Source organism: Lolium rigidum, chromosome 4 (genome assembly GCF_022539505.1).
Source record: "Lolium rigidum isolate FL_2022 chromosome 4, APGP_CSIRO_Lrig_0.1, whole genome shotgun sequence".
Classification (NCBI taxonomy): Eukaryota; Viridiplantae; Streptophyta; class Magnoliopsida; order Poales; family Poaceae; genus Lolium; species Lolium rigidum.
The window spans coordinates 230521225-230533839 of NC_061511.1; the positions used below are offsets into that span (position 1 = coordinate 230521225).

The window sequence follows — 12615 nt, forward strand, 5'->3', positions numbered from 1 at the left end:
ATTATGATCTCTTGTAGATTATGAAGTTAACTATTGCTATGATGGTATTGATGTGATTTATTCCTCCTACATAGTGTGAAGGTGACAGGTGTGCATGCTCGTGTTAGTACTTGGTTTAGTCGTGTTGATCTTTCATGCACTCTAAGGTTATTTAAATATGAACATTGAATTGTGGAGCTTGTTAACTCCGGCATTGAGGGTTCGTGTAATCCTACGCAATGTGTTCATCATCCAACAAGAGAGTGTAGAGTATGCATTTATCTATTCTGTTATGTGATCAAACTTGAGAGTGTCCACTAGTGAAAGTCTAATCCCTAGGCCTAGCTTGTTCCTAAATACTGCTATCGCTGCTTGTTTCATCGTTTTATCATGCGTTACTACTGCCGCGTTACTACCGCTTGTTTACTCGTCTCCGGGCAAAGCACTTTTCACGGTGCCGTTGCCGGTGCTCATACTTATTTATACCACTCGTATTTCACTATCTCTTCACCGAACTAGTGCACCTATTAGGTGTGTTGGGGACACAAGAGACTTCTTGCTTTGTGGTTGCAGGGGTTGCATGAGAGGGATATCTTTGACCTCTTCCTCCCTGAGATCGATAAACCTTGGGTGATCCACTTAAGGGAAACTTGCTGCTGTTCTACAAACCTCTGCTTTTGGAGGCCCAACACTGTCTACAAGAATAGAAGCACCCGTAGACATCAGTGCTCAGATGATGACATGTACATATAGATAGATAGATGATGATGAGATGAGCATAGACATGGGGTTGGAAACACAAAGTTCTCTAGGCATACCCATTGGAATGAAATCCAAACAAGATATAAATAGCGACAATGGGTATGATTCGAAGTATATATATATCAAGAATCATAAGTCATTTTGAAATGATTTTTGCAATAAGATCATTTGGCCTTATATAGTCAAATCAAGTTGTAATGAAGGCTCAATGAGGGGCGGGGGATTACTCCCCGTATGTGAAAGCGCAAATGTCATGAGACCTCGAAGAGACATGCTTGGGTCCATATAATGACATTGGGTCTATTTATGTTGCACACATAGGTATGCATCTTACCAAGACATGGTAGGATGACTATCCCCATATGTGCTATGCCTCTAAGCTAGATAGCAAGATAAATGCAAGAATATAGTGCAAGAAGTTAATAAATCCAAGTTTTTAGGATCAAGAATACCAAGTTCTCCTCTCAAGTTAACAAAGCGGGCTTCATCCAAAGGCTTAGTGAAAATATCCGCCAATTGGTAGGTTGTTCCCACATGAGTGAGATCAATATCCTTATTGGCAACATGATCACGTAGGAAGTGATGGCGAATGTCAATATGTTTGGTGCGACAATGTTGAACCGGGTTATTGGCGATCTTAATCGCACTTTCATTGTCACAAAGAAGAGGCACCGTACCAAGAGACACACCATAGTCTTTCAAGGTTTGCTTCATCCATAACAATTGAGTGCAACAAGATGCCGCGGATATGTATGAGTTCAAAGGTTGACCTCTTTGGATACCATAGCCCGAGAGTAGGAGTGAGAACAAGGTATCTTAGAATCCGTTTGACCGCCATTAAATGGCTCTCCTTGGGAGCGGATTGAAAACGAGCACACATCCCTACACTTAGCATGATATCCGGCCTAGAGGCACAAAGGTAGAGCAAGGATCCTATCATGGAGCGGTATACCTTTATGTCCACATCCTTCTCACCGTCACATGAGCCAAGTTGCCCCTTTACGGGCATGGGTGTCTTCATTGGGCTTGCATTGGTCATGTTGAATTTCTTGAGCATGTCCTTCACATACTTTTCTTGAGAGATGAAGGTGCCTTTTGCAAGTTGCCTCACTTGGAAGCCTAGGAAGAACTTCAACTCTCCCATCATGGACATCTCAAATTTCCTAGTCATCAATAGCTCAAAAGCTTTGTTATGATTGGGGTTAGTTCCACCAAAGATAATATCATCAACATATATTTGACATATAAATAAGCCACCCCCTTTAACCCGCTTGGTGAAAAGGGTGGAATCGACCGTACCCATGCAAAACCCATCATGTAGTAAGAAATCCCTAAGGAACTCATACCAAGCACGTGGAGCTTGCTTGAGACCGTATAGTGCCTTATGGAGTAAATACACGTGGTTGGGTCGGCATGGGTCTTCGAAACCCGGGGTTGAGCCACATATGCGGTTTCTTTTAGAGGACCATTCAAAAATGCACTTTTCACATCCATTTGAAATAGTTTGAAATTGTGGAAAGATGCAAATGCAAGCAAAAGACGAATAGCTTCAAGACGGGCTACCGGCGCAAAGGTATCCTCAAAGTCCATACCTTCTATTTGGGAAAACCCTTGCGCCACTAACCTTGCTTTGTTTCGTATGACAATGCCATTCTCATCTTGCTTGTTCTTGAATACCCATTTGGTCCCAATAACATTGATGCGATGATCCTTGGGTCTCTCAACTAGAGACCATACTTCATTACGAGTGAAACACTCCAATTCTTCTTGCATAGCAATTACCCAATCCGGATCAACCAAGGCTTCATGTACCTTGAGTGGTTCAAAACTAGACACAAAAGCATGGTGTTGACAATAAGTGATAAGTAATGCATGGTGTCTACGAGTTACCACTCCTCTTGAGATGCTACCAAGGACTTGATCTACTTTCATGTCACTTGCCCTTGTGGCGGCCTTGATCTTCCGAATGGTTCCTTCATGATCAATGAATTCATCTCTTGCTAGTGCTTGAACATGAGGGATCACTTGAGCTTGATCATGAGTTGAAGATGTTTCTTGATCATCATCATGGTCTTGCTCCGTGGAATGAGGACTTTCTTCTTGTTCTTCGGAATGTGACTCATCTTGAGTGGAGGATGGTTCTTGAGTTGCACTTGATGGTTCGGCTTGAGTTGAGCTAGGCTCCACTTGAGCCGTGCTTGATACTTCTATTCCATCATCTTGGTCATCATCATGAACTTCCATGGGCCGAATGTGTCCAATGCCCATATGCTTGATGGCATTAGATGGATCATCATCATTACTCGCAACACATGGAACAACTTGCTCCACTTGGGAGCCATTATCCTCCAAGAACACCACGTCACAAGATACTTCAATAGTCCCGAGTGGACCGGTTGTAGTACCTATAGGCGTGAGAGTTCTCCGCATAACCAACAAATATGCCCTCTATAGTTCTAGTTTCAAATTTACCGAGCTTTCCTTTGTTGTTCTTAACAAGACATTTGCATCCAAAGACACGAATATATGTGACATTAGGCTTGTTACCGGTAAGAAGCTCGTATGGAGTTTTGTTGTGGAGGGGACGGAGGAAGAGCCGGTTGGAGTAGTGGACGGCCGTAGAGATGGCTTCTCCCCAAAAATTGTGGGGTGAGTTGAATTCACTCAACATGGTTCTTGCCATCTCAATGATAGTCCGGTTCTTCCTTTCAACAACACCATTTTGTTGAGGGGTGTATGCACTACAACAAATATGCTAACTTGCGACCCTCCGTATTGGTCGATAGATGGTCATTGTATGTCATTTATGACTTTGCTGTGACCAAAAACAGTTGGTCGACAGTTGAGCGTCACTAACGGATCACAACGACCAATATTTTTGAATGGTCTTAGACGGTTATGACCAAAATTGATGGTCGCGGATTCTACGACCAAATTTTTAGTCATTGGCAATCTGGCATGTCCACGTCAGATCCAACGTGGCCAATCCTACGTGGCAGGTCCTAAACTAAATTCAGCCCAGTCCAATGGGGTCATTTACATGGGCCAAGCCCATCAATTCAGCCTATTTATATTTTAGCCTGACATTTTTTGGTCAGCTACATGGGCCACGCTCAAGATATTGGCCTTCTCTATTATGTAGGCCTGGACCTTTTTACTTGCTTTCACTTTTTTATTTTCGGCCATATTGTTTTGGGCCAGTCGTGCATCCCACTTGTCAGTTTTAATTTTTTTCACAGCCACCACCAACCAGATATTATTTTCCCACGTTTCGACAATATTAACAGCAGATAATTTACTCAGAATCGACATGTCACATGAAATTATTTACATTCGTTAACGAGTAATACTTCAGATAACAGTAGTACAGAGTTCACATCACAAATCCAGCTTTCAAAATATAACAAATGTCAAGCCATAGCTAGCTACAATACTTTAGTTGGAGGCCAAACAATTCGACCAGACGATTTCTTCAGAGATTCTTTAAGTAAACTACTCCAGATTGGACGGTGCTACCAAAATAAAAGCACCTCTAATGAGATAGAAATATTTGGTTGGTGCAGGTTTCCTTCTTCAGACGACTTCCACCAAGTGGGATGCTTTTCCGTTTGGACAACTCCTGCATGTATCCACCAAATGTCAGCACGATAAGAGACATGAACCATGTTGCAGTCTTAACTATATTAGTTATGCTACAAAACAACCCTCAGATTGAGGTGCACTCCACAGGTCCAAAACAAATCTGGAAACAGGGCGCGGATCTGGGGACTTACATGAAGACTACGAAGGAGCTCAGGGAGGTGAGGAGACGCTTCGGCTTGTTGGGGTCCCTCACGGCCTTGCTCTTCTTCACCGAGAGCCTATACAACAGAAAACGACACGGACCAATGAGACTAGCACATCCGTATAACAAAATAAATTCCGAAAACTATTTAACCTATATTATGATGATCCTGCACGCAAATCTCTAAAATAGCTAGAAACATGTACGGCAGTTGATCATAAAGTAACATCATATATTCAACCAAGTCCTAGAGACATAAAGTTGAAGCTCCCAACATACCGAGTATAATGACAAAGGAAAATTAATTGTTCGGTAGTAAATGTTGTTTCCTTTAATTATTTCGAGTAGTATGACACAACAAACAATTATAATGGAAACCAAACGAGAGAGAGGTTTGGGATGCCGATCCTTGTAGAGGGTGGTATTCTGAATTTTGACTGAAATACTAGGGACAACTGTTTTGAATAAAATATTGCCAGGGAGAAGTATTGGTTTTGGTAATAAACAACAATAACCTACATGTCATGCAAAAGTGAGATTTATTTCCAGGAATATTTCCTAGCTTGAGTACAGAAAGGGAGTTAACAGCATCACGTAGTCACAATTATTACTCTTCAGGAAAAGCAAAAAAACATGTTATAACATATCACGCCATTGCATTTTCGTGTGGTCTGTTTACCGAATGCTTCAGGTTTCTACCAAAAAAAGGATGAAAAAACTGCTCCTAAAACAACAACGCCTGTGGTGAACTTGGGGAATCATGTTCCAGGTTATCTACTGCTTCATAGGTCCAAAAGTAATGCTTCAACAAGGAACTTGCATTGCTAGGCTAAGCTAGTAATCATCCCTGGACATGTATCAGATAGCTAGTAACCTTAGCTACATAGCTAGGGGGCTTCAGGCTTCTATCATCTAACTAGATAGTACGCTTGCAAACACTAGTGATACCTGATGTTTCTGCATCCAGAGAGCGAAACAAGGAAAAGTACCTTATTGTTGAACATGTAGATGTGGCTGTCACCGATCTTGCCGCCAGAGAGGTGGACAAGATCGATGTGAGGTGGTCCAGCGCACAGAACGCAGTTCCATCAAAACTCCAGTGAGGCTCCATCTGCAAAGAATTGCACGGATTCAAGCTAACTCCAGAGTCAATCAAATATTATAACAGAATTACTTTTAGATTTTGCATAGCATGGGAGGGTAACAGAAATAGGTAACAAAAATAAAGAAACACATATGCAGAATGCAGATCTGCTACAAGTAAATAATAGTTGTCAGAAAGCAGGCACGTATACAAAGAATAGCTACATGGTTGAGAACATCCTCGGCTTATTATGGATATACCAAGTATTTATTCGGCAACACACTCAAGATTGTGTAAACAGGTAACTGAGCCAGTGTGCTGGACGCAAGTAGTGAACTTTGAATCCAGCATGGACAACCGGGACTATTAAAGACACTAAGCTAAAACGCTAAAAATGTATACAAAAAAACAATAGAGTAACTTATCGCCTCCAGGTATTTCCACAAAATTTGCAATGTCTAGCTTTTCACTGAAATAACATTTTAATATGCTATTAAAAGAAGATTCAAAAGCTAAAACACACTTCTCTAATCAATCTTGATTAGCCAGGCATCTCACCAATTTCATGTTTCACAAGACGAAAGAAGTCAGCAAGAGTTACCCTTTCTGATTCAGACTTTTATCATATGGCCATGATTCTGTTATTCAAGGGCTCCTATCTCCAGTCATATAAGTTCAATGAAAAGTCTAAGTACTGCTCGTGTATAAATTTCAGAAAGAACACTCTCCCAACCAAATAGAGACAAGACTGTTCAATCATTTGCTGGCTGGGCACATGCCTATGGGTACGGTAATGTTTTTACTTAGTGCAAGATGTTCATGTAAATTTTAATATAAGGACAGCTTAAAATGTTGTCCACTTACTTGACAGTTTACAAACATAAACACATGTTGATCAAGTGTGTCAAACACAGCAAAGAACGATAATGAATGACTTGCTTATCTACAGTTCCAATGCAGAGTGTTGCTATTGTATATGAGTAACGAAAATTTAATATGCACATATTTATTTCATGTTCCACGAGGCAAAAGAAATTCAGCATTATTTTAGCATTTCAGAATCAGATTTATAACATTAGTCAGAAAGAGTGCCCCTCAAACAACCTGGATGAGCATTAGATGCTATCCTATTACAGGCCTCTTCAGCTTCAGCCTAGAGCTCTTGTAAGAGAGTACCACAAGCATATAAGGCATATCCCTACAAAAATTTACTGATCCCATAAGTTTCACAACCCACGAAGAACATATATAGCTGTACTTCAACTTGGGAAGCTAAAACATACATATCCATTGGAAGAATTTGCTGTACAGACACAAAAAATATATATATTTGTGTATTTCAACTTAGGAAGTTAAAGCACAAATATCTACAGGTATTCATGAATCTATGGGATGGGACCCTACAGAAGTTTACAGCTCTCAGAAGTATTCATGACGCAAAGGGCATATACACTATTTCAACTTAGGAAGTTAAAACATGCATATACGTTGGAAATAAAACAATGGCAAAATTTTGTGCAGAAGCATGGTAATTTGCTGGACACGACATCATGGCAAGAAGGGACTTATTGAAATAAAGTATCAACAGACACCGCAGTCCAGTGGTTCAAGAAACTATATGTTTGCATACCTTGCATGCAAGCTTCTGCAGCTCCTATTGAAATCTTGTCTAGTCTGTTCCTCTACAGGTATTTCCTCCCGGATCTTTGGTTTCAGCCCTGCACACAGTTAATGTCCTATATTATAGAACTTGCGCAATAGTGTCTCAAGAACACAAAAGGCATTACAAATTTCTCAAATAGACCTCGCAAGCCTCATCACATTTGAATGAATACAAAAATAATTGTTCAAAGGACTTTAACAAGCATTTCCAGCTACAAGAAAAGCTCTTCCAAGTCACACATTTGACTACAGGTATCCTGAACATAGGTAAATAACACAGCAATACAGATTTATATATGAGTTGCGATTAATTGTTAGTTTATCTTGCACAACACAGTTGATGCATATCACCAATTAAACTGAAAATTAAGAGGACATACAGACCAAACCATGTCGGTGAGGTCCGTGTGGCAGGTGAATTGGTCTACTTCTGACACCCCAAAAACAACTAACGTCAGGACACATGTTGATTAGACCAACAGCAGGGTGATCTTGATACAATCATACCATGGAAAAACAAAATGCACAAACAAAGAAGAGTTATTCTACCTCCTCCACTACCTGGGTTTCATTCACCAGATAAAGTAAGACTGCAGATCAATATACACCCAGCCAACACCAATAGATCGACAACTAGCCTGCACAAATCGAGCACAACCATACCAGATCAACAGATATCTGATCAAATCCACAAACATTGAAGCAAGGAACGGACAGGAGCAGGCTGAGAACTCACTGGATCCTTCTCGACGAGGTAGTTGAACATGCGGCCCTCGCAGTTGTAGAACTCCTCGTCGGCCCACCTTCTCCATCTTTGAGCCGCAAGCTCAGGAAGCCGTCGTCGAGGCGGGAGACGCGAGGGTCGCTGGTGCAGAAGGTGCCGCGGCGAAGGGGGGGGAATGAGAGGGAGGTGCCGGGGTTGGGGACCTTGAGCAAGGAGGAGTGGCGGATGCCGGCGAGGGTCACCGCGTCTGCGCGCTGTGGAAGACGTGGTCGCCGAGGATGACCTAGCTCCCTCCTTGCAGACGGCGGAGTAGTAGTGGCGCCGGGGTTGAGGAACTACAGGAAGCGAGCGAGGCGGAGGCCGGCCAGGGGTGTCGCTCCGGTGAGCCAAAAAAGATGGAGGCGACGCGACCTTGAGGAAGTGGGCGAGGCGGAGGCCGACGCTATGGTGGCGGCGGGGTAGGGTTTGGTGGTGGAGAGGGTCGGGAGTTGGGAGAGCTCGATCTGGATTTGGTTCCGTCTAAGGTAGCGGATGTGGGCCCGAAGAGGTTCCTAGTAGCAGGCACGGGAAATTTGGGGGGAAAAAGAAGCGCGTGCTGTGGGCGGGATACCAAAATTTTCGCTAAGGACTGGAGCCAAAAATTTCGCTAAGGCTACTACAAGTAGGATTGGCGGGCTACCAAAAAATTCAGAAAGAAAAAGCCCCATGTGACACGTAGGTCCCATGTATAATTGGTTAGGCTGTGTAATTGGAACTCTTTTTTTTTTTTGAGAGCAACCACATATTTCATTAATTGAACACCAAGTTACATGAAGCAACACATGTGGAAACTAAAAGACAAACCGGGATAAAATGATTATCCTGAATTTGCAGATAAAAACTTAACTCTCTTTTTTACTCAAAAAACATATTGAACCTCTTGGTCAACATGTCAATATGTGGTACAAGTAGGTCCCAGTATAATTAGTTAGGCTATGTAGTTGGACCTTTTATTTTTTTCTCAAAAAAGTTGAATCTCTTGGTTAACATGTCAATATGTTGGTCCCACCTGCGATAGATTTAAACCTCGTTCTATCCTAACACGTAAACATAAGTTGACACATGGACACGACATGTAGGCGAAATTGCTTAGGTGGCCAGCAAGTCATTTTAAGGCATTACGAACTAGCAGGCATGACCATTTAAATTGGTCGTACTCTCCTAGAGATAAGGTCGTAGACCGTATCATCTTCTCTATGACCATTTCATGTAAATAAATTAAGACCTTTCGCAATAAAATGGTCGTAATGATTTAGGGTTTTGACCCTCTTAAATGCCTTACGGCCATTTGGTACAAAATTGTCATAGATCTTTGACCATTTCACCCACGGTCACTGTCGGAAGGTCACTAGTTAACATATTTCTTGTAGTGATGGCGCCGAAAACTCATGCTTGATGCCCTCATCATCAACAAACTCTTGCATAGTATAGTTCTTGAACTCGGTGCCATTGTCGGTCCTAATCGCCTTGATCTCGGATTCATATGTACGTTGAGCTTTCTTGGCGAAGGTGATGAACTCTCTATGTGTCTCATCCTTAGAATTAAGGAGAAAGACCCAAGAGTATCTTGAGTAATCATCAACAATGACAAGTCCATACTTGCTTCCACCAAGAGTATCATAATGTGATGGCCCAAAGAGATCCAAATGAAGGAGCTCCAAAGGCCTAGATGTGGTGACAATACTCTTGATAGGATGTTTCTTCTTGAGTTGTTTTCCGGCTACACATGCACCGCATACACGATCTTTCTCAAAAGAAATGCCGGTTAGTCCAACAATGTGCTCACCCTTTAGGAGTTGTTTAAGATTTCTCATGTTAACATGACCAAGGCGGCGATGCCACAACCATCCTTCATCATGCTTGGCCGCCATTAGACATGTGGAGGGAGAGGGGCTCTCTTTCGAGAGGTCAACCACATGAAGGTTGTTCTCCACATGTCCAACAAGGACCAATTTGAGATTGTCACTCCTAAAGACTTGCACATAATACTTAGTAAAATATGAATTGTAACCGGCATCGGCAAGATGATATATAGAAAGTAAGTTATAACCAAGGTATTCAACAAGCATGACCGTCTCAAGGCACAAGTCCTTAGAGATTGCCACCTTGCCATACCCAAGTACCTTTCCCTTTGAGTTGTCACCAAAGGTGATGCTTGACTTCTTGTTGATATCCTCAATGAATTGATCAAGCACACCTCTTCCTCCGGTCATATGATTGGTGCATCCACTATCAAACACCCATTTTGGACCACCGGAGGCATACCCCTACAAAATCAAGTAGAGGATTTAGGAACCCATCGATTAATGGGTTCCTTTGCAATGGCAACAATATCTTTTGGTACCCAAATTGAGTACTCTCTATAAGCATAGCCATTAGGAGGGCCAACATAGTTAGCATAGATATCACCATAATAATCAACAAATAATGCATAGTGATCGTTTGGCCCCGTGCGGTCACCACTAGTGGCTTTGCCCCTTGAGGCTTTGCCATTATTAGTGACCTTCTTGTTCCTATCTTGAGCGGGTTTCTCCTTGTTGTAGCTCTTCTTCTTGTGAGACTTGGGAACATATCCAAGTCCAAACTTTTGATTGTTTGACCTTTGCTTACTCAAGAGGTCATCCAATCCCATCTTGTTCTTGGCGGTGGTGAACTTTGCAAGTTCCTTTGTTAACCTAACATTTTCCTCAAGAATAGATGCATGCTCACAAGAGGATTCATTAGGATGGTAGTCGAGACCATATTTAGTTACCAAGAATTCAAGATATGCATTGGTTTCAACATGCAAAGAGAGTTCCTCTTGTAAACGAACATATTCCTCAACAAGCTTAGCATGCTCACTAGTAAAAGATGTAGGGGAACTAGCATGCTTTTCAACAACAATGGGATCCTTCATTGATTCAAGTGCTTTTGTGTAGGTTTCTTGGAGTAGGTCATGGTTCTCTCCAAGTTTCTTGAGCTCATCCTTTACAAGCTTGTTAGCTCTTTCAAGGTGGTCAAGATCCCTAGTGAGGGAAGCATGAGCAACTTCAAGTTCCTCCTTTGAGGTATGGAGCACTTGAGTCAAAGATTGAGCCCTATCAATAGTTTCTAGGTCCTTAACTTTATCAAGTTCATAAGTTTCAATTTGTTGCTTAAGGCCTTGAGATATGCACCTTTCGGTTTTTAGCTCTTGTCTTAGGAGATTGAATCTCCGTTCCTTTTCATTCAATTGATATTCTAATTCCTCAATGGACTCATCCTTTTCTTTGAGAGAGTCCATCAAGAAATCAAACTTGACAAGAGCTTCACCACGAAGGGTGCATCTAACATTGTAAAGTTCCTTAAGCACAATTAATTCATCTTGATTTTCATTTTCACCATCAAGAACACTAGATAGAGAAGGTGGAGGTTCCATTACCTTGGTTTCTCTTGCCATTAGACAAGAGCCAACGATTGTAGAGGGAAGAGAGTCATCGGAGTCATCGTCTTGAGTTGTTCTTGCCATGAAGGAAAAGCCAACATCATTCTCCGTGGAGTAATCCTTGGAGTAGTCATATGTGAAGAGTGACCCGGGCTTAGAGAAAGCCAAACCGGCCACTCCGGCCTCCTTCTCCTCATCTTCCTCTTCTTCATCGGACAAGTACTCGGCTCCAACAAAAGCCCTTCCCTTGTTCTTCTTGTATCGATCATTGATTGGGTTTGGCTTCAACCTTGGCTTGACCCCTTTGATGAACTTTGGCTTGTCTACCCTTTTCTCATAAGGGCACTCATTTGCAAAGTGGCTATCTTCATCACAGCTTGTAGCAAGTTCTCTTCTTCTTCTTGTCATTGAAGAGCATTGGAAGCTTTCCCTTGTACTTCTTGGCAAAGAAGGCAAAGTCGGTACCAATGTCACTAGTTGAGGTCATCTCTTCCTCTTCTTCAAATTCATATTCTTCTTCTCCTCCATGATCGGCCCTAGCTTTGAGAGCAAGATTGCGTGGCACTTCATGGTTGTGTGAAGCTTCATCAACACGGTTCATTGCCATGAGCCTCTTTCCCGCATTGTCCATGTTTTCATTGGCGGCCACATAGGAGACTAGATCATCGGAGTTGAGGTCGGCACTCTTTGTCATGATTTGTAAGTTGAGTGCAAGATTGGTGTCTTCTTGTTTGACGGCAATCATAGCAATGACCTTGGACTTTATAAATGCTTCATCCATCTCGAAGCCGTCATTGTACTTCTCAACACCGAGTCCATTGACCCTTACTCTAAGAGCACCAAGTCTTGCATAAGCATCGGCCACGGACTCTCCTTCTCGAATCATGAATTGATGAGCCTCTTGCTTTGCGGTCTCATAAAGAGCGGATTGGATCAAATCGGTTCCCTCTTGGAGTACTACGATTCGATCCCACAACTCTTTAGCGGACTCTATGTCATTGACTTGATCAAGGAGCTTGCGGTTGATGCCACTCCTAATCTTGTCACGGGCGGAGGCGTTGAGTTGACGGTTGTAGAATTCGGTGGAGGTCAACCGAATGGGATCTTGTGGCTCCCGGTATCCATGAACAATGATCTCCCATAACTCCACACTGCAACTGCGAATATGAGATTCCATA

General features: G+C 42.3%; 1 protein-coding gene across 1 annotated transcript in view; it reads right to left on the minus strand.

Moving 5' to 3' along the window:
• The window catches only part of LOC124648383, a 58516-nt gene that overhangs the window by 21833 nt on the left and 24068 nt on the right, over positions 1-12615 (minus strand). The window contains exons 3-5 of the mRNA XM_047188162.1: positions 8075-8242; positions 7240-7327; positions 4515-4601 (exon numbers count right to left, since the gene is read on the minus strand). Coding sequence (XP_047044118.1) covers positions 4515-4601; positions 7240-7327; positions 8075-8242 — 343 coding nt within the window. The remainder of the gene's footprint in view (positions 1-4514; positions 4602-7239; positions 7328-8074; positions 8243-12615) is intronic.